Genomic DNA, 22,004 nt, shown 5'->3' with positions numbered 1-22,004 from the left:
CGAAACTTTTCACCAGTCAATCAAGCGTCAAGTGTGTGTGTTAATTTGAGAAGAATTAAAAAAAAAAATTTTCTTAATAATTGTGAACAAAAAAATAAAACAGACTACAGCTGTTTAAAAATGCCATGTGTTGATGAGTTAAATTTGCTCCTCTATTAAATATGGACCCCAGTTTGTTTTGGACCCTTTGGGATGTTTTGAACCCTCCCCTCGAAAACATTGTATTGTACTTCGTATGTATTGTGTGTCCTTGCAAATGGGTTAAATATTCAGCATACGTTTGCAGCTGCATATTCTGCAATGCGTTTTGTTCATGATATGCATCGTGTATATACAGAGATCATATTTCTTTATTGGTCTACAGATGAAGAAGACATCTTGAAATTTCAGCAAAATAATACGAAGGAGATTAAATTCGAAATAAATTTGCCAAGTAGTCAAGTTGATGTGAGGGGTGCATAATCGATAAGTATATGAGGCAAGAAACTGGTGAAATAGACATTTCATGAGTTAGAAAAAAGAAAAATGTGTTGACTCACTAGCTAGATGTTTGAGCCATTTTTCGAGTCTGTTTTTGTTGGCAGAATCTACTTATACTATCTGCTATCATAATCATATTTATATTTCACTTGGTAACTCTGCTTCAACAGGTGTGTTCTTGCTCACTTGCACACTTAAAAACAATAGTGGTGGTGAAATTGATGATTATATTCAATAAAAAATAACGGTTATTATTATGAATAATATAATTTTCTATTAAATGTCACATTTAGACGTACATAACATATAGATCATTTTATTGAATATCAAATAGCAGCAGTTATCAATAATAGAACAGCGCTTTGGACGATGGAATTTCTTTTCTATATAAAGATTGAAGAGAATCGACTAACATCCTTTACTGACAATAGTCAGGCAAGAAATCCTGCTTTAGCTTACAATTGAGTCTAGAGGATTAATTGCTTTAATACGTCTATTCAGGAAATGACAAAGGCATTACTTGTCTTCTATAAATTTTATTTAAGTATATATTCGCTAAAAAAAAATAAAATTTTTCAAGCATTTGAATAAAAATACTTGGCCTTCAGTTTGGGTATTTTCATTTTATTTATCTGTTTTTATTTTCTTATAAGAAGATATAAGCTTAAAAAGTTTTAAGTGCACACTAGAGATGTAGAATAATTTTAAGCTAGCATCGTTAAGCATCCACGTAGCCATGTTCTAATAGATCTGTGCATGTGTATAACAGAGATGGATGTCAGTCTAGTGGGTTCAGTTTCAATGGTGGCCTACTTGTAGATTACTCTCGAGTTTGCTTCAATTTCAAATGAAAAACTTTTGCAAATGTAACATAGTGAATGAAATAAGAAAAAAAAAAATTAAAGTTAGCAAATCATCGATTTTTCCTGATTGGTTTCTGTGCATTATACGCTTTCAATAATCTCCAACTGTAGACATGAACTTATCGTGAATTACTACTAGGGTTGATTGTTAATATTTTTTGTTGGATACAACAAAGATGAATATTTTGGTCGAACAATACATTATTGGAAAATAAATTACTCATACATCAAAGGGTAGAGATCATGCAGACTTGCTTTTCACACATTAATTTTCCGCTTGGTGGATTGAACATTTTTTTTGATATATTTTTGTTTTATGTATTTCAGGTAAAAGAAACGAATGAGGGAAGCAATCATCAGTAAGCAGACTGGCTGAATAACGAACGAGAGAGGATGAGCTAGCAACATGTGGAGGATGCAGTACCGTGGCTTGTCCATCTGGTCATGGATGTGGCTGTGGTTGTGGTTTATTGGGGCTACATTTGGTTCTGGTGCTTTAGACGATTACAATGGTTTGGCAGATGAGCCAATCGTTGCAACGCCGAATCCACACCCAAGCCTATCAGAATCGCTGTCAAATAATGTAGTCGACGATTTTCGATTTACCAAACCTCAGTACAATGTGTCAATTCCGGAAAACTCAATGGGAAAGACGTATGTTATGCCCGAAGAGAAAATGGGTATTTGGTTGTCATCATTACAAGACAAAAAGGCTGAAATTAAGTATCGTATAGTGGGTGGAGATCGAGACAAGTTTTTCAAGGCCGAAGAACGCAGGGTCGGTGACTTTTGCTTTCTCCTTGTGCGGATTCGCACCGGCAATGTGGATGTTCTCAATCGTGAGCGTAAAGATCATTACAAACTTGAAGTACGGGCGACATTAACATGGAGAAATGGTAGGAACAAAGCAATTGTCCAGGAGGCGGAAACGATGGTGATAGTTACTGTACTCGATACGAATGACCTTAACCCGCTGTTTGTTCCGAATGAATATACGGAGACTGTAACAGAGGATACGCCGTTACACAGAAGCATCCTTAAAGTAGTAGCTGAGGATGCCGACTTGGGTAGAAATGGTGAGATATATTACAGCTTCGCTGAAGAGACTGAGCAATTTGCAGTGCATCCGGTCAGCGGGGTCATCACGCTCAACAGGCCACTCAGGTTTGTTTTATCATTTACATTTCAATGGCATGCCTGCTTGGTAAAACAAGCAACTATCCACTATAAAATTAGCTATGTATATAAACGAGAATAATGATTTGCAGAAAAAAATGATGTGTACATATTTTTCAGGTACGTGGAACGCGCCATCCACGAGCTAGTAGTTCTGGCTGAGAATCGAGGTGCCCTCTTCCGTGGGGTCGGCACGAGTCGTGCAAGCACGGCCCGGGTCACTATCAGGGTCCAACAGGTAAACTTGTACGCGCCTGAGATATATGTGAATCATCTTCCGGACATCGTAGAAAATTCGAACGCGGATGTATACGCGATTGTACGAGTTGTAGACCGTGACGAAGGGGTCCATGGTGAAATAGCAAGTTTAGATATCGTAGGAGGTGATCCGGACGGCCACTTCAGAATAAGACCAACCCAGAAAACTGGTGAATATACTATCGAAATTCTCCACCTTCTAGATCGTGAACGAAGCAATCATGGATACAATCTCACACTTCGGGCAATTGATAAAGGAACACCGCAACGATTTAGCCACAAAATAGTTCCAGTCCATTTAGTTGACACAAACGACAATGCACCAGTCTTTAGTCGTGAAGTATATCAAGTTGATGTGCCAGAAACAGCGCCTGTCAACACGCCAGTTATAAAATTAAAAGTGACAGATGCTGATGAGGGTAAAAATGCTCTTGTGTCTTTAGAAATAGTTGGGGGCAACGAAGGTGGTGAATTTTATGTTAATGCCAATACTGGCATGTTGTATACAGCTGTACCACTTGATGCAGAAAGTAAAACATTATATACTTTAACAGTATCAGCGGTAGATCAGGGTAATACAGGCACGAGAAAGCAATCCTCTGCTAAAGTCAAAATTAACGTAATGGATGCAAACGATAATGATCCCACTTTCGAACAACCGGAGATGCTGGTTGAAGTGGATGAGAATAAGCCTGCTGGAACGAGTGTAATTAAACTAACTGCTAAGGACAGTGATTCCGGTGAAAATGCTTACATATCTTACTCCATTGACAATATTGAAGATATACCGTTCGAGATAGATCCATTTACTGGACTTGTGAAAACTAAACAACTGTTAGACTATGAAACAATGAAGAGAGAATATTTATTGATAGTGCGTGCTAGTGACTGGGGACTTCCCTATCGTCGTCAGACAGAAATGCATTTAAGAGTTAAGGTGCGTGATGTCAATGACAATAGACCACAATTTGAGAAAATCAATTGTATAGTTCGTGTACCTCGATACATTCCAATAGGCTCAGAAATATTGACAGTATCAGCGATCGATTTAGATCCAGGCAACATGATAAATTATCGAATAGAATCGACGAATGAGGATGCATGTTTTTCACTTGATTCCATTACTGGTGTGCTTTCTATTGTGTGTGATCTCACGGATGTTAGTGTATCAGAAATGCATGTCAATGTAACTGCAACTGACGGAACACACTTTGCGGATATCAATGTTATTCACGTGCAACTGGTGAACGCAAAGAGGAACTCGGGCTCTCAAGGGAAGATACTTGACAATGAAACTGGGGCTTTTAACTGTCATGATACCGGTGTCGCGCGACGACTCACTGATGCTATCGAATTAGCTGAAAGAAACAACCAACGTACTAACAACGATCGACATATATTGATGCCCAGACGATATGGCAGTAATGTTCATACACCAGAATTTGTTGATTTTCCTAACGAAATAAAAGTCAACGAGTCCATAACAATTGGTACAACGCTTGTTAAAATACGTGCTCAAGATCGAGATTTGGATTACAATGGTAAACTGGTGTTTGGCATTAGTGGTGGTGATCGTGATTCGGTATTTCAAATAGGTCAAGAAAATGGTGATTTAAATGTCGTTGGCTATCTAGATCGTGAAAGAGAAAGTAACTATTTTCTTAATATTACTGTATATGATTTAGGAAAGCCACAAAAGTCAACTTCCAAAATGCTACCAATTACAGTATTGGATGTTAATGATAATGCACCCAAGTTTGAAAAGCCATTAGCAAGTTTCAAAATATCTGAAAATGCTCGAAATGGCACTGATGTATTTCGTGCTTATGCTACTGATGTTGATCTTGGTGAGAATGCTCGAATTACGTATTCATTAGTGACGGAAACTAAAGATTTTATAGTGGATCCAGTGACTGGTGTGCTAAGTGTTTTTGGCAAGTTAGACCGTGAAAAGCAAGAGGTTTATGAACTTAAAATTCGTGCTAGTGATAATGGCGGTCATGGCACTGAAATCCCACCGCTTTATTCTGATGCTTTAGTGCGCGTTACGGTTGATGATATTAACGATAATCCACCATCATTTCCTCTGCCAAGTTATTCGGTCAAAGTACGAGAAGATGTTCCTCTCTGGTGTGTCGTAGCTATTCTAGAAGCCAACGACCCCGATGAAGGTTCTGGTGGTGAAATTGAGTATTTTTTTTCTGACGCAATGGACAGTGAAGGCTTCTTTAAAGTAGACCAGATATCTGGTACTGTAAGAACTGCTAAGAATCTTGATTTCGAGCAACGTCAAGTACATACATTGACAATTGTTGCTAAAGATCGTGGTGAGCCATCTTTATCATCTGAAACAATGCTTATAATTGAAGTTGTTGATGTGAATGAAAATCTTCATGCTCCAGTTTTTGGTGATTATATTTTATCCGCAAGTGTATCTGAAAATCAACCAGTTGGAACTTTGGTAACTACTGTGCATGCAAGAGATGCAGATCCATCAGAGCAAGATTCAAAAGTTAGCTACAGTATACGGGGAGGTGATGGTATGGGATTCTTTACTATAGATGATGAAGGTGAGTGAAAAAGTTTCATATATAATACGTCATAAGAACTTGTCTGGATAGAATATGATTGAAGACTATTACTTCATAATTATATAACGATAGAATAGTACTTTATTTAAACAAAAGAAAAAGTTTGATTTTATTAGTAATATGGTTTTATTGAAAATATTCATTATTACTAAATAAAAGTTTAAATGAAAAAAACTCAAATCGAAATAGCATCAGCTTCTTCTATCAAGGCATTCGTGTCGTTTTAAATTTAAATCAATTGAATAACTGATAAAAACTTTTTAAACAACTCCAAGTGTCTGATACTTGAAGGAGATGTGAACTTTAACCGAGGCAATTTTTTTATTTATTTACAACTTTTTCATAAAAATTTTCAAGTTTTTTTTAAAACTTATATTTACGTTGATTTTATCTTGTTACACTTTTTATCTAATATCAAACCCAGCGAATAAAAAACATCTAGGATAAAGAAAAAGAAATATTTATTCCAATGTGATTAAAAAGTTAAAACAATCATCATTCTCCCATACATATAAATTCTATAATAACTCCATCAATATCACTTGATCTTGGAAATCATAGACTAGCTAATGGTCGTTGATAATTTTTCACAACTTCCATTTCATTTAAAGTAAAAATTCATTTGGATAATAACAGTGACAATGACAGGCTTGTTTTTAATTAGATTCTTAGAACAATACACACTCTATTGGTTTAAGGTGATACTAGCGTGACTGCAAGCTCTCTATAATTATTTCAGGAAATAATTCATTTCTTTTATTTACTTATATTGACTTTATTTCTTTTTTTTTTTTTAAATCTCATTTCTGAGAAAGTTAATCAAATTTCTCTAAATGTACCAAGCTTCAAACCTTATCCTCAATTTTTATTTAGACTTTTATGATTTCAAGGTTTGATTGAAACATAATACTGAGCTTTAACTCGAGATAAAAAAAAGTGATTTCAATTTTATGTTACTCAGTAACGGTCATCGAAAAATAATGGGCCGTCGGAGAGTATACACTGACAATAAATTGTAGCTTGGTTGACGCCTCGATACCCAGTACAGTCACACATTTCAGGTGATAAAGTACAGAGGAGAATAAAAGTGAGACGGAGTGAAAATGGTGAAACAGTGGAGAGAAGTACATATAGAGTAGTACTGAGTACGTAGAGGCATCATGTTGGTGAAGCGGTCACACTTGTACTGAAGAACTCATATATATACTTCACAAGTGGAAAATATCCTTGGTTCATGTGTATATTACTTACTACTAGTGGTCATGAAAATATTGATCTTTCACTGAGAAAAATAATACATTGTCAGGAGTGTATGAATATTCATCAAATGGCGCTAAATATTCATAAGTGAAACCTCGTGTTATTGCAAACGTATCGATAACACTCTACATGCTCCATTACTGTGCTTTATTTATTTCTTCTCAAGTATATAAATACTTGGTTCTTTTATTACTATCATTTTGATTAATTAATTATTTTACTTGTTCATTTTTTCTTTCTTATTGACGTTTATGACGTCACTTCCTGGCTGCTTGTTTCTCTCGCATTACTAAACCGGTATATCCACCACTCAAGACTTAATGTCAACGCTTGCGGCGCCAAGTACCGAGATTCCAAAGGGGTTCAGCGTGGGTGGTAATTCACCACTGGGGCTGGGGATTTATTCCCTGAAAATAATTTCCATTCATTCAGACTTAAACGGAAGTCTGGCAGAACGGAACTGAGCGATTTCGTCTTGGAAGATAATTCCAATCAATGATGGTGGGGTTGGCCATTTATTAGATTTTTTAATTCGTACAAATTACACCCGGCTTGAAAAGTTACCGAGTCGAAAAACTAAAATGCAAGCTCTGAGAGATGTAGACGTGAATGTAACTAAAGTCTGTGAGACAGAAATCTTTTAGAGGTTGCTGCTGACTTGTTCAAGCGTGAATTAAATACGAGCTTCTTCATGGTTACGAGTTTGTAGATTTCTCTAGATTCGACCGCAGAGGCGATCGAGACCTGCACAAAATGCACACTACCACTTTATATAACATGACATCTTAACATTTTTAAGTATAAAAAAAAGCTTATGTGTGCTTGGTAAGTTGAACAGATAAACTAGAGACTTGGAACGAAGCACCCTTTATCGCTCGAAGGAGGCTCAACGTTGTGGAAGTGGTGTGAATACTGCACGAGTCTTAAAAAAGCTGCTTTTAAAACGTGAATGCGCTTTTTCCAGAATTATAGGCTGAATGTAAGAGATATTTTTATGGTCGAAAATTTAGAGAATTTCTTTTTTTAGTTGTAGCATTTTATTGTTGCTTTTTTATTTGCACTAGGGTCTAAAAATTAAAAAAGCATCACAAAGAATATAAAATTTTACTGCTTTTAAAACAGGTGTATTTTTTTCTTAAGAATTATCTCATTTTAATGACCCAAGACGTATTGTAGTGCTTATTTATTATACTTGCTCCAACTTTTTTCTTTTGAATTATTCTATTAATTCTCATCACTTTCAAATAAAATTCAATAATACAATCTAAGATAATTTAAAAAAAAGAAAAAATTTTAATTTACAAAGCCACATAAAAAAAATTATTTAAACGTAAATTAAAAGTTTCAAAGCTTGATTTTTATTTTTAAGAGGCTTTTTGAATATTTTTTTACAATTATTTTCTGCTAAGTGATGAGCTCTTGGAGGAAAAAATTTATTTCTGAGTCTGAACATTTAAAACTTTTCAAGCAATTATCACATAATGGTCATAGAAGTACCCTTCGAAAGCTGGTAGTATTTTTTATTACATTTTCATATTCTTTACTTGTAACTTTGGAGATAAATGTCAAAATTCTTCACTAGCTCTCCAATTTTGAACTCCAACGTACAATTAACGCATCTGTAATATTTCAAATGTCGACATTTACACATTTTGCCATCAAATTATAAAATATTCGGTGTTTAAATACGTTATATACTTTCACGAACAAGCGGAAAATAAGACTTCTCTCAAGATCTGCGGGTATACCTTGTCTTTAAAGTACTTACCCGGATCCGCGACTGCAGCCAGTTCATGGTACGATCGAAAACCGGTTTAAAGTACATTTACAAGCGTACAATACGCACGTCTAGCAATAGCCCATTCATACAGCCAGGATAAATGCGTTGTAGTTAATAGACTCTATTTTTTACTCAATCCTTCTCATTTTATTATTTATAATACCTGTAAATAATTTCAGAAAAAAAATAATCACGATCAAATATCGATATATTTTTATCAAAAACAAAAGATTATTTCATAAATTACACGATCGACTTCACCAGTTTCATTATTACAACCTTAAAATCCGTCGTTCAATGCATCTTGCAAAGTAATTTATTGCATATTTATAAGCTGCAGTCAATAATGTAATAGTTATACGGAATACAAGCGAGGATACATAAACAAAAATAATACTTATTGAAGAGATATATCAGAAATCGATTCGTAGATAGGAAAATTAATAAAAAAAATTTGTCAGACATAATAATTTATTGTTGATTTTAATCGTTGGGTGATTATTGCATTTATTTTGATGATAATAAAAATATTCGTTGCATTGGAGATGAAAAAAAGTAGTAATTGTAAAAAAAAAAAGACCACTTAATTGAATATAAAGGAAATGAAAACTATAAAAAATGAAAATAAATTTTTTATGCAAGAAATAAAGATTATCGGTTTACACATGTTCATAAATCTTTGTTACAACATGACTTTGACATAAAGACTGAAGATTATTTTTATTTAATTAGAGCAGAATTTCGTTTCGGTTATAAATTATAGGTATTTCAAAAATCGATAAAAATTATGGAAATGTTGTATGATGAAAATATAGATACGAGTGTGGTTATTATTTATTGGGATGTATTTATAGTATTGAATGATGGTGTAATGTAGAATATATTTTAAATACATGTCGTTTAGGTAAAAATTATGATCTCATAAAATGACTGGTAGAAATAAAGTGACATTGAAACTGATGGTTTAAGTTTGTATATATGAAACTAGAGTTTTTTTTATAAATAATAGAATGAATAGTGAAAAAATATATGAATATGAAAAAATGCAATAATTTTATAGATATTAAATTGTAGTCATCGTAAAAGAGACAGAAATTTATGTGTTTATTTTATAAGATTTTTAATTTAAATATTGGCCAAAAATATGAGAGTGGAAAGTCAGATTTTTAAGAGATTTCAAGTTTATTAAAAAAAATTATATAAATGACATATTTAAAATATCATCGAATTACTGGATGTAAAATTAATGAGAACCATAATCACGCAATTAGTGGATTATTTTTTTATTGGCTTTTTTGTTATGTTTTTAACGTCGTAAATTTAATTAATATTTTTGTTCGAAATAAAATTTCGTCAGTGGTAATGCAATTACTTTTACAATATTCATTCCAACCAAAAAACAATCTCTGTAAAAAATATCCGTTTCATGAATATAACAAAAAGTTTTCAATAATTATGACATTTTGGAGATTGAGCAAAAAAATTTTTTTTACTTTATTTTGCTTTAATACAAACAAACGAATATGAATAAACCATGTTATAAATCAATAAGTACATTTGTATATCAGAATTTGTTTTTTTAATTTAATATTTTTGAGTATTAATATACTCTTCATGAAATATTTTTCTTCAATAGATGTCCATTTTCACACTTTCTTTGATGATAATTATCATCTGAATCGACTGAATGGTAAGACAGAAACCCACATACTAGATAATAAATTATTCATTGCAATACAGAAAAAGAAGAGGATCTAAGAAAAAAACAAGGTAGATGTACTAGTATTTGATAAAATAAGAACAAGTGATTTATTCATTGACAGCAATTACTCATTGATAGAAAACATTATTCAAATCAAATAAGATGTATCAATATTAAATAAATGATTATTTAATCAAGAATCAATAAACATTCCGTTAGGTATGAGTTTAAATTATCTCTCATTGATAAAACAACTCTCCAATAATCAATTATGTTTATCAAAGTATGAATTCAAATCTGTCTAAGTAATATTAAATTTTCTAGTATCACGAATAATTTCAAAAAAGATTTAATTAATAAATAACTATTTTTTTATTATCAATGGTATAAATATTTTAATTGATTTTTCTATGATTTATCAAAATTAAAAAACAGAATGATTATTTTTAATCAATTAGAGCATGTCAATAAATGAAATATAGCCACTCAAAAAATTAATGAGTCAGACTGTAGCTGGATCATGCCTATTAATACATTCACATTTATTATTAAATGATAGATTGGTTATTCCATTGTGTTTATTTTCCATGCAAATAAATATTTGATGTTGGTTATCCAACTATTGAAGCATCAACCCTAAACTAATTGGTTTCCATACTTCCATGCTCCTTTTAAAGTGAAAGTGCCAGTTATGTGCATTTTGATAGTTGACTAAAGAGTGAATATCAAATAAGAGCATGTGATCTTTTATCTTGAACAAAGTTAGAACAGACTAAACTTCTATTTAATATTTACTTACTTTAGTAATTCAAATAACTAAAGCTGATATTCTCATTCCTTGAAATAATACACAAAGACTTTTGTGACTAACTGAATCTATTTTCATCTTAATAATTTTAATTACTTTTAAATTAAATGTATTGTTGTGAATTTTTATTATTCAATTTTCCGGACAATTCCTTTTATTTATTATCAATAGAAAATATTAAAATCTTTATCCATGAAATAGATTTGTTCTTGATGATATTGATGGAGAAACTTGTTGATAGTAGGAAAAAAACTATGTAGCTTTTCAATAAATGCATCTTTTAGATACTTATGTACAGCTCATATATTTTAAATAGATACTGAAAAATATTCAAAACTATTTTTTTCAGTGAGATATTTGGAGATATATGATTACATGAAAAAGTAGCGAAAAATGTTATGCTTATTCCTCGCATGCTATGTACAAGAGAACATGTATTTTTACACAAGTTAGATTGTATGCATGTCAACGAATTTTTTGCATATACATATCAGAGATAGTTTTTGCTTTTCTTTTTTTTATTTTTCTCCACACATTTATATATATTCGAAACTATTGTTGAGTGACATACATATCTAAATGACTTACAAACCACCAAATAATTTATACACTATTCGATAGGAGTGTAGGGAGGGTAGTAAGCTCTTTCTAATTAATAACTTTCTGAAAGTGTTATGAATTACTAAAGCTTAAATGATTGATATTAATAAGGTAGAAGGTGAAATTACAAATGGTTGATTTCAAGTCAGTCTGATGTTTTAAATCATGACAAAGAAAAGTAACAGTGAATTTTAATATAATTATCAAACTTTAAGTTAAAAAATATATAATTTTAGTATTCAATGATAATTATGATGGATGTTTTGGTTATTTTTAGAAACTAATGACCATTTTATTATATTTAATAGATATAAATGACAGCTTAATGATTTATTTTGGCCAAAGAATATTGAGATGATAATTTGATTAATTGACAGATTTGACATTATTGCATGTTCAATAAGTAGGGGTATGTGATTTTTAGTATAAATATCAGAGATTATAATAGAAACGTATAGGTGTAGAAAATTCGATTAATCGGTTTAAATGGTGTGAACTTCTCTGTTAATAATTGATAGTTGAAATAATGATAGACCTTTCCTATCATACCCTTATTAGGTGTATGATATCACTATTTATGCTAATGTGTGAAACTGCATAATTAAAGATTTATTTCCTTAGATTCGTATATGCAATGAATAGATGTTTTATAACATCGTCAAGTACTACATAATTGATTTGATATCAAAGCTAAAGTTTTCTTGTAATGTAAAGTATAGAAAATAAACTGGAATGAAAGGTAAATATTATTCGTTAATAGTCGGAAGTTAAGAGAAAATTTATTAATGATTATTTTTTTGGAATAAGTCATTTGAAGTGATTTTCAGTATAATATTTCTAGTTGGAAGTTATTCGAGTTTGGTTGTAATTAGTTCATTTATTAAGTTGTGTTGATTTAATTTAACTTCAGTTTTGGAATTAAAACTGGGTTGAAAGGAAGTTTGACATCTCTTTGAAAATTGTCTTAATATTATTGAAGGAAACGAGAAAGAGAGAGAAAGAAGGAAAGAAATAATAACTCAAGTGTAACTCATACTTATTACTGAATGTTGTTATAATTTTTTCCATTTGATTCATCTAGAAATCTAATAAAAATCATTTAAGAATAATTCTTTCATTAAAGTATACTTCAACATTCTCTAACCCATTATGTCAATGAAAAACTTTTTTTTATGCAGTAAAATATTACTTTGAGACAAGATGTATTTTTTTCCTTTAAAATAATAAGTTAATATGATCAATTATTAGTGTGACATCAATTAAACTAGATATTGTTTAATTTTTTAGATCCATCAGTCTCGAAAAATTATTTATAATGATTGCAGAATGGTATTTGATCATAAATACTTTTGTATAAGTTCTTTATAGTAAAAATCGTTTGCTGTTTACAGTAAGCAACTTTACAAATAATTTATTCAAAAAAAAAAGTCACAAAACACTCAGTGAGTTAATTTTAAAACCCTTGGATGGAGTTAACATTTTTATCATGTCACTGTTTCTGTTATTTTGTGTTACACATTGCTGTGAATTTGAATCGATAATTTTGTTATCACAAAAACATGAGTAATTAGAGTAAAGAATAAAATGGAGCAAATACAGAAAAGCTGACATTTTATTTTCGACTCGTAAAATGTTTCTATATATTTTTTTTATTACAAATTTTAAGTCAGAATAATAAAATTTATTTCGTTCATCGTGAACTTTTATTTAGTTCTGACTTTCTAGACAGAATTAATAAAAATACGCCGAAATATTAAATTAATGACTGTAACGCCTCTTTGGTGCTTATTTTACAGTGCAATGAACGCATATAATTGCATGAGAAAAGTTGGCAATATTAAAAAGTATAAATGCCTTTAGCTGTATATCATCTGGAGATGATAGAATCACGATGTGCAAGTTATTCATTTCGTTCATTCAATGCGTGTGTTCATAAACCTGGAACTAAAAGCTTTACCTTTTACTTTTCTATAGCTATTGAATATATATTTTCCATTTAATAATACAACCATTTTACACACTGAAATACAATGTTTCAATCATTAAATTAATACTGGAAAATATAATGTTGACAGTATTCAGGAAAATTGAGAAAAGATTCTATCGTACTGTATGTTATGCTCACAGTTCACTGAACAAATGGAAGTAACACAGAGTGATAATTGTTATTTTCCAATTAACGACACTTTTGCATCAGCCGAATATAGCGAAAATCGTTTAGTCACACTGGAAAATCTCTAGTTGCCTCGTAGCTATATCTGCATGTACTCCAGTTACGTTGCCAAAGGAAATACAATAGTTACGAATTATTGATGATCTTTTTTTATTACAGTTGAATTATTATAGTTTTTTTTTTATTTTAAATAACAGAGTTATTAATACTGTAGTTATTATTAAAAAAATTTTTAAAGCTTATTTTTTTGTGAAAATAAATTACTAAAAAATACGAAAATTCAAGTACAAAACATAAAAAAGGTTTCATCAATATGTATTTTTAGCCATGAATTTTATATAGTAATGTAAATAATGGATAATGTATCGGTTGTAATGCTTACTAACAAAAATAATAAAAGTTCGATTATTGCTTTTTTTTTTCTATTTTACTAAAAAGAAAAACCTCAGATTATGTGGATATTTTAAAAATGAGTTGTGGTTAATTATGGAATATTGAAAAACAAGTTTTCATTAATTAATCTTTTTTGAAGGACTTTTTAAATTCGAATTATGTAAAAAAAAATCATATTTAAAGGAATATATTATTAAATCTAATTTTACAGTAAACGATTGCAGCAAAGGACATTAATTATTTAAATGCAAATTCACTTAGGAATATTTACTTGTTTGTAATAACATTTAATCATATAAAGTGAATATTTTTGTAAAAAGGTTCTGACTAAATTTTTTTTTTTCGTAGCTCAGAAAATTTGAATTTTATAATGTTATTAAATCGATTGGTTTACAGAATTTTATAAATTGGGGAATAAAGTCCGGATAACATTCCCACTACTAGGAAAAATTTGAATAAAAAAATCACATCGAATTTAATCCCATTATCTGGCTTGAAACAAATCCTTGGCAATTTATAAAATTAATTTGGGTTTAAAAGGGACGTCAGTGAGGTGTTTTTATTTTTTAAGAGAGTTAGTTTATTTTTAACATGTCATATAATATAATTTTCTACCCTGATTTAAACCATATTTCTCACAAGTTTATCTTTTAAAAGACAGAACATAAAAAACAACAGTTATTACTCAATATTTTAAAATAATATCATTTTAATGTAATATGTGTTATTTAAAAAATTAAAGAAATATTTTCTTTCTTAAATAATTCTTCACTTTAAAAATTCCATAGATGAAATATAACACATGATGTGAAAAATATCATAAACGAATGTTTGTACAAGTATAAAAATATTTTTATTCTCCAAAAAAAACTTCTTCATTTCGCTTCACAAGGTCATGAATTTTTAGATACCTTATTCTACTTCAACTTCCCCAACATAAACATATTGGTATGTGATCCATTATCGATTTGACTAAACTCTCAAACTTTACATGTTCAAGTAATTTATCAGAGTTAGTTATTTAAACCCCTTTTTAACCCAATAAATTAATGGTTAATTTATCACAATATATACTTCAAATGTGGAATATTATAAAAAGCTATTGAAAAAACCATCACTTTATTATGATGTCTATCAATGGGTTATAAATAAAGGGGAATTAAAAGAAGGCAAGAAGCTAATAGGAGAAGATGATGGGATGATAGAATGCTTATGACTGTTGAATAAAATGGAATAAAAATCACATTGAACCTGAAAAAGTCATGAATTAATCAAATAAAAGGCAATAATTGCACGATAACAGTTCACTTAAATGTTGAATTCAATTAAAGATACTGTTTAGAATTTTTTTATCATTTTTAAAAATAAATATCACTTTAATAGAATTATCTGAAGCCACAAATATCAACGTGCACAGAGATATTCACATAAATGATTACTGCAAAACACGAAGACTGTCTGGCTATGTATTTAGGATTTCCTTTTTAATTTCCGGTTCTCTTTGAACCCCTATCTTGTCTGAGGACAGTCTGTTAAGTAATTTGGAGTGTACAAGACCACCAAGTTGAAGGAAACAAAATAAATAATTGCTTTAATTTTGCACTTTAGTGATATTTTTATTTAATGAACTTTTTTATTTGTAGTTTTTTACATTCTGTGATAATTTTTTATGCAATCCATGGTAGTTAGTTAATTGAAATCAACGACATGAATAGAAGATAAACAGATCAAGATTGATTGATATTGAGATAAAAGAAATTATTGTCATGTTGTATTTTTTTATCACATTATTTCTGTTATTTAAACTAATATATCATTGATTTCAATTCAGGCATTGAAATGACATTCATAATTCAACCTTTAAGTAGTATTAGTGTTGATACAAAAAACACAATAGAGATTTATAAATTTAATTCATTACCGTTATCACACCCATCAGATCATTTTATGTTTTCAATAATTTCAATAAATATATATGTGTAGTTGCAAGAGATGTGATTAATATCTTATAAGAGTTGTTCTCAATCATATTGGCATTTAATAAGTCGTTAAGATTTATAGAAGGATAATTAGTTAATAAACATAAACTATCAATAAATAAATAAACATTAAATTATGCAGCATGAATAAGCAAATACATTTCTTTAAAAAATGAAATGTGTATTAAATGCATTATCAAATCATTTTTGCAACTAAAAATAATAATAAAAACAAATTCATTATTATTATTATTTATTTAGTTCTTCGAATGATTGATTGATTGGTATATAATGCAAATTATTGAATAAACAATAAAAAATAATAAACAAGCACAGTTGTAAAGGTAAAAAAAAATGTATTGATTTTTTCTTATTGCCAGACTTCCTTCAGATCATTAAACTCAAGCGAATGCTAATTTCCGTGGAGGTATTATGATTATGTATCGTTTTCCAAGTGATGTATCATTGTTCAAGTTACGGTCTGTTGTGTAGTTTCAATTGCAATCCCCTGATGTACTTTTCTTGTCTCAAGTAAGACTGATTGCAGAGAAATTTATCTGAGCAACACTGGGCTTGTACGCAATACCACGCCCGCCTCAGTTTCATTTTGTGGTATTCTCTAACCAAGAGGTTGGTCCATTCGGCACATTAAAGGGTGGAGTTGGCAAGCAGTGTGTTAGGCACAGCTTTGTCCATATACTCTACTTGTAGTGTGTATATATAGGCCAAATAGGGATGTGCAACGAGTTGTAAAGGCGTCTGCAGAATAGTGTGTGAATTCCAGTACACAGATGCAAACTTGAGTGAAGCTCTAGAATAGCCGGAACTACTTTATTGTTGCACACTGACTGTGTTGATGTGGTCGACGTTTCGACGTGTACAATGTAAAGTATTGCTCTTGTACATTCGAGGCATTCATTGTTACATAAGAAAAATGGAAAATCCAAACAATACTATTGGCAATCATCATTGAGAAATGAAATTATTTTTTTTACATTTAATAACCACTGGATTATTATCACTATCATAAATTTTATTATCCTTTATTTCTTTCATTGCTCATGCAGAGAAAGAAAGTATGTTTTTCATATAAAATAATGTCTTTTACACTTTCACGATCAATGTTCATGGCTATTGCTTTAAGACATGTTTCATTTTGCAATTGCATCTATTAAGCTTATCTTTATTTATATTGATCCTCCATGTGAGTTTTTAAGCCATAAAATTTCAAGATATAAAGTTTATTTCTTTTATTTATCCAAATAAATGACCAGATAATAACGAATTAATTTTTATGAGCTACAATACTAAATGAGTAAATTAAAAGTTTCTTATTTCATAAATTCAATACTTTAAAAATAAAAGTACATACATACAATTATTATCATAACAATTTGATAATAGAGAAAAATATTTTTAATTGTCCATCATTGTTATAAGAAAAAGAGTAATGATTTTAATTTCAAGTTGGACTGTCAGATTAAATTGAAGTCAAAAAATCAATGGACAATGGGAAAATGATGAAAAACTCTTTCTTTTTCTTCTTCAACAACATTCTATTGACAATCTTAACTTTATTGTTTAAACTTCATTGTTTTGGTCAGTAAAGATGTCAATAAGATTGCAGAGAAAGCTGTAGAGCATTTTAGAAGCTTTTCAAAGAAGTTTAGGAAATTCTAGAATTTAATGCCTGAACAAACGTTTCAGTTTATCAGAAAGACATAACGGGATGTTTATTAGAAAGAAAAAAAATCAGTTTCTTCATGTGTCTTATTAATTTTCTTCAACTCCAATAAATTAAATATACTGCAAAACTTGAAGATCTTTCTATTTCATTCCTACATAGTTTTCTCGCGCTGTCACCTACTTTGAAACTCACATCCAGGTGGGATTCCTAAAGAAGGGAAGAAACTCGCGATTCCACTACCAGAAAACTCTAGGGTATAATTCGTTTTCCGTCTACCAGGTATCTTGAAGATAAATCGCAGTAGCCAGCAATGGATTTGGTACATTTTAACATTTTACGTCTATACACTACTTTGCATTTTTTTTTATCCTTTTATTTTTTCTTTTACACTTTGATATATATCTCACTATATTTTTTTTCTTACTCACACTTTTCTCTTATCTATTTCCAATTCGACTTGATACTTGATATTAAAATTCACACATTTATATAATTGATTACAACCACATATGAGATGAATATTCATTCTTAAATCGTAAGTAATATTTGTGAAATTAAAAATGAAAAAGGTTTGTTTAAAGAACATAAATAATTATTTACTTTAATTTTTCATCTCATTTAACTTGCATATCAATAAAGCTTTAGAAATTTGCATATACACTTTATCCTCTTAAGACACTAATTTATATCGAGGACATAACACTTCCGAGTATGCATCTCTTCATCCGCCGTTCCTTTATGACGTTAAATTATTAATTGAATTTAAGTATCTATCTTAAGAAATTATATATTTTATCGATCAACTATTTCGACGTAATTTCATTTACAACTCATTTATATTATCAAGAAATATGTTTTTAAAAATATTCATCAGATATTTAAACGTGAAAAAAAATTTATTCATCATATTGAATAAATAACAAAAAATACTATGGGTACAAAATTGTAATAAGTAAATATTTTTTTTTTTTAATGAATACAAAATATTTTTTCACATCGATTGTTTTTTATTTGAATATAATATTTTAATATTCACATCAGTATTTTTATTCTGGTATACAACAAACAGACCGTTATTTTCGATTAATGAACATTGAAGTGAAAATTCATTTTCTTTCATGATTGGAAAGAGAAAAATGATTATTTTTTTTAAATTAATTTTTTCATATGAATAATTAAATATTCTGTGACCTTATTATTGATGTTAAATAAAATATAAAAAAAAAAAGCAATTGGATCCTCAGAAAGGAAAAATGAGTAATTATTTTCAGATAAATCCAACGTAATCTTGAAAATAACCTAAATATCTTTTTAATGTCATCAATTTTATCACAGGGTTTTAGTTTAGATAAATCCAACGAACGAGTTGGTACGAAGCATATAGACACGGGGTAATTCGTAACGAGCTGAATTCCGTACGATCGCAGACTATAGGTAGACTCCCGTTGGTTCCCCAGAGTTATGGAGCCGTAGATCAAATGCGATCGGTCGCATTTTGAAATGTGTAATCAGCGGTTATGATTTACTGTCTGTTTTGATTGCAATCCGTATATTTGGATGATCGGTCGGGCGAGATATTTCCTACATCAGAGATAAAACACTGAAATTTTTAATTAATTTTTTTGTTCAGAACAATTTTAGATGAATAGGAAAAAGTTTTTGTTAGTATCTCAAAAGTGTGTTAACATTTTTCTGCAATGAAAAAAATGGAGATATCACTTGATATGTTGATCCCTGAAATAGTAGCCAGTATTTTATTATTTATTTTCATACCAAGAAGTTAATTTCTTGATTGAATAAGCACCAGAGAATAGATAAAATATTTACTGAAAATTATATTTGTAAATATAAGCAGAGTAAATAATATTTTAATGAATGCTTTTTATATGATATCCGAAATTGAATAGCAATATGGGATTGTTGTCAATCTGGAGGGTGGAAAATATTTACCTTCAATAATAGTATGGAGGCATAAAATCGATCAGCAAGTAGCATATTGAACTTATGCAGATTCGTAGATATAGGACATACATACACTTGTACATCTAAATGCTTTGCAAAATCTACCTCAGTCAGTTTTGCTTCATAAAACTTTTGACATAGCATGTTAGTTGTGATAGCAGACAGGAAATTAAATGTGGATTTTCCTTACACTTCTTGTTCATCCAGTCACTATTCCAGTCTATTCTTATATCGGAAGTCCTATTGAGAGATATCGTGAAATTCTCATGAGATTTCTCCTCGTCGAAAAACAATCACCAGACACAAAACTTATCAACTTACGTGAATTATGAATGGGAACATGAACCAGAAACGGATGATAAGTGGCCTGAGGGATAAAAAAAAATAAAAAGACCAGCAAAAATGAGAAAGCAGCAATCAATCCAAAAAAAAATGTGCGTTATAAGAGATACGTGAGGCCTTTTTTATGGTTGAAGATACGCCATCATCTGGACCAAACTTATTGTTTTCCAGGCCACGTACTGCGAGTATTGCAATTCAACTTCTACAAAACTTGATATCTATTCACTTTTTGATATCATATACACATATTACTCCAAGCCACGAAATATAAACTGGATTTCTTCGTGCTATTTATCAAATTTTGACAACAATCAACTTCCAGACGCATTTATTTTCAAATTGTCCTTTTCTATTCAATAACGTGTCCAGGTATGAAGTGGTATTGGAGATTTTTTTTTACCTAAAAAGCCATTATCTAAAGTAATATATGTAACACGGAAGTGCTATAAATTTTCTTTTTCCTTTTCAATTGTACGTGATTGAGAGCAATCTGTCCATTCACCAAGAACACTGATAAGTGAATAAATTGGTATAAAAATGGTTTTACACTTATTTTTAAAAATTGAGTGATGAAGTCCTTTAATAAAATTGCTATTTAAGAGACTTTTGATTGACTGTAAAAATGACATTCTATTGAAAAAAAAGTCAAGTACTACTTCCATCAGGTGCATGTTATTCTAATCCACTTTTAACTTTTGCAAATAAATTATCACTTTTAATACTTCGAAATTATTATCTACACTCTAAGAAGTTTTTATTTTTTTTTCAATTTATAATTATTATATTTTTAATTGCAACCAAATAGTAATTATTAATTACATATTCTTTTTAACGAACAATATTTTGTTGAATTTAATTTAAGTTTATAAAACTTTCAAGCTGCTTGAATGTAGTTTACAAAGGAATCTGGATTAAAATAATCAGCAAAGCAATTTTTGAAAATTTACCATTAGCTTTTTATGCCTCATAACTTCATTAATGCCAAAAAGTTTCAAGTTTGATTCTTCAAAGCTCATGAAAACCTACAAGTTGTTCATATATATTTCATTAAAATTTAATAATATTCCTCTCCAAATCTGAGATCCTTAAATCCATAAAGCCTTCTAATTTAAATTACGAAGCTCTCAGATAATCCACACATATCATACCTGATATATGGATTACATAAAAGCTGCTCAAGTCTAAGTCAGCAATCTTACCTCAAACAGATAAAAATACTCAAGATATAAATGATTCACAGTAGAGTCTTGGGATATTTTTAGTTTATCTGAGAATACTTAAGATGGACCAACAAATCGATAATGACATGGCATAAAATGCATCTAAGAAAACAACGTGGTTATATTTTTAACGAGACGACGATATTGATCAATGGCAACGCCCCAATTACTTGAACGTCTTTGATCTTTCCTCGTGCCGATAAGCTGATAATGCCTTAGCAAGGCTGAGAAAGTGTTGACTTTTTTCTGATTTTTTTTATTGTCTTGCTTTGTTCACCCTCTATTCTGTACAGTATATACAGTTCAGAAACTCCTTCGAGAGGAAGTGCTTTACCATCGTTTCGACCTCGTTTCCGTCTTTCAGTTTCTGATTTCAACGCTTCTTGCACTCATTACACCTTCTCAATGCTTTTAACTTGTTCACTACAATCTTATTGCACTACATTAATTTTACACTTTATTTTTTTTATCTGATATAACAATACTCAAATTTCTTATTTTTATTTTAGAATTTCCTAATGATGGCACTAATTCATTATATTATCAGATTTATGATGTAAAATCAGAAAGGACATTGTTCTGCTCCAAAGAGAATTAACTAATTACCAACTTTGATTAATTAAGTATTGATCTATTAACAAAGATCAATTTGAAATTTTTGAAATGGAATGAAAGTTCTTCAGTTCATAATACAAACACAATAATAATTGTTTTTTAAATCATATTTTTT

The 22,004-nt window shown here is 30.0% G+C and overlaps 1 protein-coding gene across 5 annotated transcripts in view; it reads left to right on the top strand.

Annotated features, from left to right (window-relative positions):
- Positions 1 to 22,004, top strand: part of kug (kugelei) — a 157,826-nt gene that overhangs the window by 43,298 nt on the left and 92,524 nt on the right. For all 5 annotated transcript variants that reach the window (XM_035089470.1, XM_035089469.1, XM_035089467.1 and 2 more), the window contains exons 2-3: positions 1,671 to 2,507; positions 2,640 to 5,347. In XM_035089470.1, coding sequence (XP_034945361.1) covers positions 1,750 to 2,507; positions 2,640 to 5,347 — 3,466 coding nt within the window. In that variant the 5' untranslated portion in view covers positions 1,671 to 1,749. The remainder of the gene's footprint in view (positions 1 to 1,670; positions 2,508 to 2,639; positions 5,348 to 22,004) is intronic.

Source organism: Chelonus insularis, unplaced genomic scaffold (assembly GCF_013357705.1).
Source record: "Chelonus insularis isolate UGA/USDA-ARS -01 unplaced genomic scaffold, ASM1335770v1 contig_66_pilon, whole genome shotgun sequence".
Classification (NCBI taxonomy): Eukaryota; Metazoa; Arthropoda; class Insecta; order Hymenoptera; family Braconidae; genus Chelonus; species Chelonus insularis.
This window is presented reverse-complemented; position numbering and strand designations above follow the sequence as displayed.